This window comes from Neophocaena asiaeorientalis, unplaced genomic scaffold, assembly GCF_003031525.2.
Source record: "Neophocaena asiaeorientalis asiaeorientalis breed wild unplaced genomic scaffold, Neophocaena_asiaeorientalis_V1.1 scaffold131, whole genome shotgun sequence".
NCBI lineage: Eukaryota > Metazoa > Chordata > Mammalia > Artiodactyla > Phocoenidae > Neophocaena > Neophocaena asiaeorientalis.
In genome coordinates this window covers 6,138,168-6,143,945 of record NW_020173201.1, presented here as the reverse complement: position 1 = coordinate 6,143,945, position 5,778 = coordinate 6,138,168, and the positions used below count along the sequence as shown (strand labels likewise).

At 49.7% G+C, this 5,778-nt stretch overlaps 1 protein-coding gene across 1 annotated transcript; it reads left to right on the top strand.

The window, feature by feature from the left end:
• Positions 1-372: 372 nt before the first annotated feature.
• On the top strand, positions 373-4,147 carry ZWINT (ZW10 interacting kinetochore protein). The gene is made up of 9 exons (XM_024744846.1): positions 373-452; positions 1,326-1,416; positions 1,583-1,706; positions 1,859-2,025; positions 2,705-2,761; positions 3,295-3,437; positions 3,518-3,677; positions 3,768-3,850; positions 4,063-4,147. The coding sequence occupies exons 1-8, from the start codon at positions 409-411 to the stop codon at positions 3,843-3,845; spliced, it is 864 nt and encodes a 287-aa protein (XP_024600614.1). The 5' UTR covers positions 373-408; the 3' UTR covers positions 3,846-3,850; positions 4,063-4,147.
• The last annotated feature ends 1,631 nt before the right edge of the window (positions 4,148-5,778 follow it).

The following is a 5,778-nucleotide window of genomic DNA, read 5'->3' as shown; positions in this document are numbered from 1 at the left end:
CCAGCGTTCTCCTTCAAGGGCAGATTTCTTTTTCTTTTTCTTTTTTTTTAAAATAAAGGTAACTCTGAGAGTTGCCCCTAAAGGCTAAACAGAGCAAACGTCTTTTCTCTTACTCTGAGAACTAGGCAGCGCGCCACTGAGCGAGCTCAAGCGGCACCTCCAAACCTCAGCACCGCCTACGGGTTACTACGCAGGCGTAGAACTTCTGCGCGCCTGCAGGGCTCAGCAACAACTGCGCCTGCGCCAAACAACGGGGCGCGCTAACGCGCCAATCTGCGCCTGCCAATGAGAGTGCCCAATGGTCCTTGATTCCCGCCCACTGACAGGACATCCAATCGCCTGTCCCGGCGCGCGGTTCGCGCCGGGTCCAAAGTGGACTGAGGTTTGAGCTGAAGCGCGGCCCGGGGAATGATGGAGGCGGCAGAGACTAAGGCGGAGGCCGCTGCCCGAGAGTAAGTGTGTCTCGCCAGGTGGCAGCCGGGGGCGGGCTGGGGCGGACCTTGCGCGGTTCCAAGTAAAATCAGTAATTCCCCTCCACCCCTTACAGCGGTTGCGGGTCGACTAAGCCGTGAAGTGATCCTGATCCCAGCCCCCCAGTCTTAGGTTCCTGAGGTGACGGTTGCGTCTCTCCAGGTGTAAGGGCTATGAGGGACTGTCCGTCCCCCACCACGTACGCACACCCCCCAGAGGTGTGTTCTGAAAGGGGACCGTTCCATCTCTGTTAACCCTCCATATCTCTTCGCAGATCGACTATCCTAACAGACTTTCCACCCCTAGGAGACATGCTGGGAGGGCCATTCAATTTCTGTCACCCCTGTCCAACACACACTCTCCCAGTGGATTATTTTGTCCCCATCCCCGCCTCCTAATGGACTGCTACGGCCGCTAACAAGGGAGAACTCTGGAGGGCCTAGACCCAGGGGTCCAGCCCCCTGTCCTTAGCTCCTCCTCAAGTACTCTGATACCCTGCCCCCAAGCTTGTGTCCTCTGCGTGGTGGGGCTCCCCCCTTCCCTGTATATTTCCATGACTGATTTCAGAAACTCAAACGGTTTCTATTCAGTGAGACATTCCCTATTTAAAATCACAGCTCCTTCCCCACACTCCTATTCCCCTTGCTTTGCTTATTTTTCTTCACGGCACTTACTACCTCCCTGTGTCTTCCATACAAACACCATTTCTGGTCCCAGATGGCCCTTCAAGCCAGTGCTAGGCAGGACAAGACTCAGCGTTAATACACATAATCACATATGTGCATGTGCACACAAATTGACTAGACCTAGGACCCCAGGAGTCTGCAGTTTCTCCTGTTTTCTTGCCCCTTCAGGGCCCTGGCCAAGGTGGCAGACATCCTGGAGCCTATAGGTCTTCAGGAGGAGGCAGAACTGCCCGTGCAGATGCTGGCTGAGTTTGTGATGGTGCGTACAAGATGGGAGCTAGCCTTTCACAAGCCAGGGACTGCTCCTGGGTCCTCCTATTGAGACACTGGGCAGCGATAATGGTGAGCAGACTGGAAGGTAACCTTGTTGGCCTATAGTACAAGGAGGTAAGAATATTACCTGCGTCCACCCTCCTTCTGAACAGGACTCCCGGAAGAAAGACAAGCTCCTCTGCAGCCAGCTTCAAGTAGTAGACTTCCTGCAGAATTTCTTGGTTCAGGAAGGCACTGCCCGGGACCTGAACCCCTTGGCTTCTGAAGACACTAGCCGTGAGTGGGCAGGGGGTTGGAATAGGGAAGCAGTGAAGAAGGAAGAGGGACATCAGTCAAGTCAGCTGTTTGGCTGATGGGAAGACTGAAGCCCCAGTGTTGCAGGCAGGTGGGCCAACCTCACTTATTCCCTCACTCTTGGCTCTTCTCAGGGCAGAAGGCAATTGAAGTCAAAGAGCAGTGGAAAGAGCTGAAGGCCACCTACCAAGAGCACGTGGAGGCCATCACAAGTTCCCTGACCCAGGCACTGCCCAAGGTGGAGGAGGCCCAAAAGAAGCAGGCCAAGCTCCAGGAGGCCCTTGAACAACTCCAGGCCAAGGTGAACCAAGGATGAGGGGAGGAGAGGGCAGGCAGAGAGGAGGAGGAAAAGGGTGAACATGCTGGGTTGGACCCACTGGCTGTCTTAAAATCCAACCACATGGATGAGTAATATTCCATTGTATATATGTACCACATCTTTTTATATATATATATATAAATTTATTTATTTTACTTTTATTTATTTTTGGCTGTGTTGGGTCTTCGTGTCTTCGCGCCAGCTTTCTCTAGTTGTGGCGAGTGGGGGCTACTGTTCGTTGCGGTGCGCGGACTTCTCATTGCGGTGGCTTCTCTTGTTGCAGAGCCCGGGCTGTAGGCACGTGGGCTTCAGTAGTTGCAGCACACTGGCTCAGTAGTTGTGGCTCACGGGCTCTAGAGCGTAGGCAGAGTAGTTGTGGCGCACGGGCTTAGTTGCTCCCCGGCATGTGGGATCTTCCCAGACCAGGGCTTGAACCCATGTCCCCTGCATTGGCAGGCGGATTCTTAACCACCGCACCACCAGGGAAGCCCCTGTACCACATCTTCTTTATCCATTCATCCGTCAATATTACTCAGCCATTAAAAAGAATGAAATAATGTAAACAAAAAAGACATACTAAAAAAAAAAAAAAAAAAAAAAGAAATCCAAACATAAAAATGCACTCCTCCTCTCCTTGTTCCCCTCCTTTGCTTACCTGCAGAAGCAAATGGCCATGGAAAAACTCAGAATAGTCCAGAAGCAGTGGCAGCTACAACAGGTAGGTCTATTCACCTAGGAAAATACCTCTTCTCGCCACCATGCTATTGCATGGGCCAAGTCCTAGAAAACCTTTATTCTATTTCCTCTAGTGAGGCATTATAGCATGGGTACCAACATGGACTTGAATCCTAGCATCACCACTTACCACTGCATGATCTTGGGCAGTCACCTAACTTTCTCTGCTTCTGTTTATTCATCTGTGAAAGAAGAAAATAATAGCATCTACTCTATAGAGTTATTATGATGATTAAGTAATTGGTATAGCAAGTGCTTAAAATAGTGCCTGGCACATAGCAAACTAAATAAGTGTTATCATCATCTTTGTGCTCCTTTTCTCCAGAATGCCTCACCTTGTAACTACACATTCTGACCCTTCCTTTTTTCTAAGCCCCTGGTCCTGCCTAAAGTGAGTAGAGTCCCTCTTTCCATCTATGCGTCTGAACCCCCAGCTAGGTCTAGGCTAGGGGTTGGGGAAATGGCTCTAAGACGTCAGCATCTGAGGAACCATGTCTACATTCTCACTCCTGGTAGGAGAAGCGTCTGCAGCATCTGGCAGTGGTTTCTTCAGAGGTGAGGGAGCGTCAGACAGGAACTCAGCAGGAGCTTGAACAGCTATATCAGGAACTTGGAACCCTGAAGCAGCAGGCAGGGCAGGAGCAGTACAAGCTGCAGAGGTGAGGCCGGGAACATGGGCTACAGACCCAGGGTGGTTCAGCTGAGGTTCCCTGTCTTCACACCCACCTCCTCCTTCCAGGCACCAGACCTTCCTCCACCTGCTATACACCCTTCAGGGTAAGCTGCTATTCCATGAGGCTGAGGCAGAGATGCCACAAGAGTTGGATCTTCCTAAGGATAAGCCCCAGGAGCAGAACATTCGGGACACCATGGGGAGAGATGAATGTGTGTCCTCCAAGGTGAATGAAAGATGGAACAGTTGGGCAGGGAGGCAGAGAGAAAAGCTGGGAGATAAATCTTACTCACTGCTCATACCTTGTCTCCCCAAGGCCAACAACCCACAGCCTGCTGGAGATACAGGCTTACCATGGCTTCCTGGGAGACAGCAACATGGGGAAGGATCCTAGATCAGGTCAGACTCCAACTCAGGCTATGGTGTCCCTGGACTGTAGGTATGGCAGGAGCGAGGGTCTCTGGTCTATCTGTCTCTGTTTCTGTGCTCCGCTATTCATGGAGGGGATAGGACATGGGGAGGAGCAAGGAGTTTATCTTACGGATGAAGTTTTGTACATTATCCCCATATCCAGCCTACCCTGGGCTAATCCCTCTCTTCCTCTTCCCCAGCTTTCTGGCCTCACCCACATTGCAGGATGGACTTAAATTCCTTGAGTGCAGCCTGATTTTTGACTACATACCAGGTCGGGGCAGCCTCTGGATTCTGTTTATTAAAAGCCCTGGAGTTCTCTCAGTTGCCTCTTTGTCCGCTTATCTTCATATGTTGGTGGGAAGAACCACACTCATAGGCCAGCAACAAGATAGGTGCTGGGACTGTTGTGAATAGAGAGGGTACAGATGGGGAAGGGGCCCTGGCCTGGGGCATCAGGGGTTGCTTGCCCAAAGGGATATACTACAAACATGCTGAGCTTAATTCAGGGAGAAGGTGAATGCTTTATGCAGGTGATTAGATATGGGAGGATAATTTTAATTACTGATCCAAATGTTTACTGAATCTCTGATTTGTGCCAGGTCCCTTGCTATGAACTGGAGCTACAGCAGTGGGCTTATCTGACCAGTCCCTGCTTACATGGAGCATAATGAGAATGAACAATTGAAAAGATAAATAGGATGATTTCAGGGTGTGTTAAAACAGGATAGCAAACTAAAACAGAGTAATACAATGAAGATCAATAGTGAGAGTATAGAGACCCCCATCTGTGTATATTGGCCTGTGTCTATGAGTCAGTATTTCTATTTGTGTTTGTGTGTGTGTGTTTCTGTGTCTTTGTTGCTTTCAGTCTCCATTCTTCTGTGTGTCTGTCGCTGGGTGTGTGGACAGGGGCGGGCACTACTGTGTTTGAGAAAGAGATTGCATTCCTGATTGGGAGTGTGGAAACTGCTACTTCAGAGAGAAAGAGAGAAAAATGACAGTTCTTAGAGCGTAGAAAACTCATTTTCCATATGAGAAAAGGACCTTCATGTGAGAGAAAGACCTAAACATCCCCATGAGAAAGACACTGGGGCCTTTTGTTTTTGGTGAGAGAAAGTTTTAAGAGTCAGTGTTCCCTGTCTGTCTCAGACTGGGTCACCTTCTCTCAGGTGGAGATTGAGATCCTTGTGCATTTCGATGGTTTGCCGTGCTTTACTAAGGTGTCCCTAGTTTTCCCTCAAATTGTCTTTTCAAATGTGTTGGCCCCATTTTTTACGTATGAAATAGGATAATTATCAGAGGTCTTTGGGCTCAGAGAGGATTGAGGATACTCCACCAGGGAGCACACAAATGCCCACAGAGTGGCTTCCTCAATCTACTCATCCCCCTCCCTCCCACATGGTTCCTGCTGTAGCCTTCTGGTAACCCAAATATCCAGTCCCATTTTTCCCTCCCTCCTACTGGATAGGCTCCCTTACCCCTACAGTCTCATTTCCTTTCTAGTCTCATGTTCTCCAAAATGTCTGCAGCACAAACTAGAGAGCAAGAGTACACACACATATATATATATATATATATCCATCCCAATAAAAGAGTGTCTACTAAGGGACACTGGGGTGTGGGTTGGGATGTTGTGGAGTTTCCCTATCTTTGCATACATTATGGCTGTCAGAAAGTCAGCAGGGAAGAGAAGACACTCACATGAAGCCCACCAAGATGGGGGTGAGGGATAATACCCTGAGATACTCCAAGCCAGGGACAGGGGAAGGAGATTGGGCAGATGTACAGTAATCAAACACAGAGGTCTGCAAACTTCTGGGAACCAGATTTCTCTCAAGGAGTGTGAAATGCATCAGTCCACACTGAGGCCAAAGAGGAGGGGAGGCTTGATTATCTGTTACGTTGAAAGCCCT

Bases quoted from the DNA above. Each gene is read 5' to 3' on its own strand.
- ZWINT (XM_024744846.1), top strand. From the start codon at position 409: ATGATGGAGGCGGCAGAGACTAAGGCGGAGGCCGCTGCCCGAGA. The intron at 1,707-1,858 runs GTGAGTGGGCAG...GGCTCTTCTCAG, and splicing joins GGCTTCTGAAGACACTAGCC to GGCAGAAGGCAATTGAAGTC. The intron at 3,438-3,517 runs GTGAGGCCGGGA...TCCTCCTTCCAG, and splicing joins GAGCAGTACAAGCTGCAGAG to GCACCAGACCTTCCTCCACC.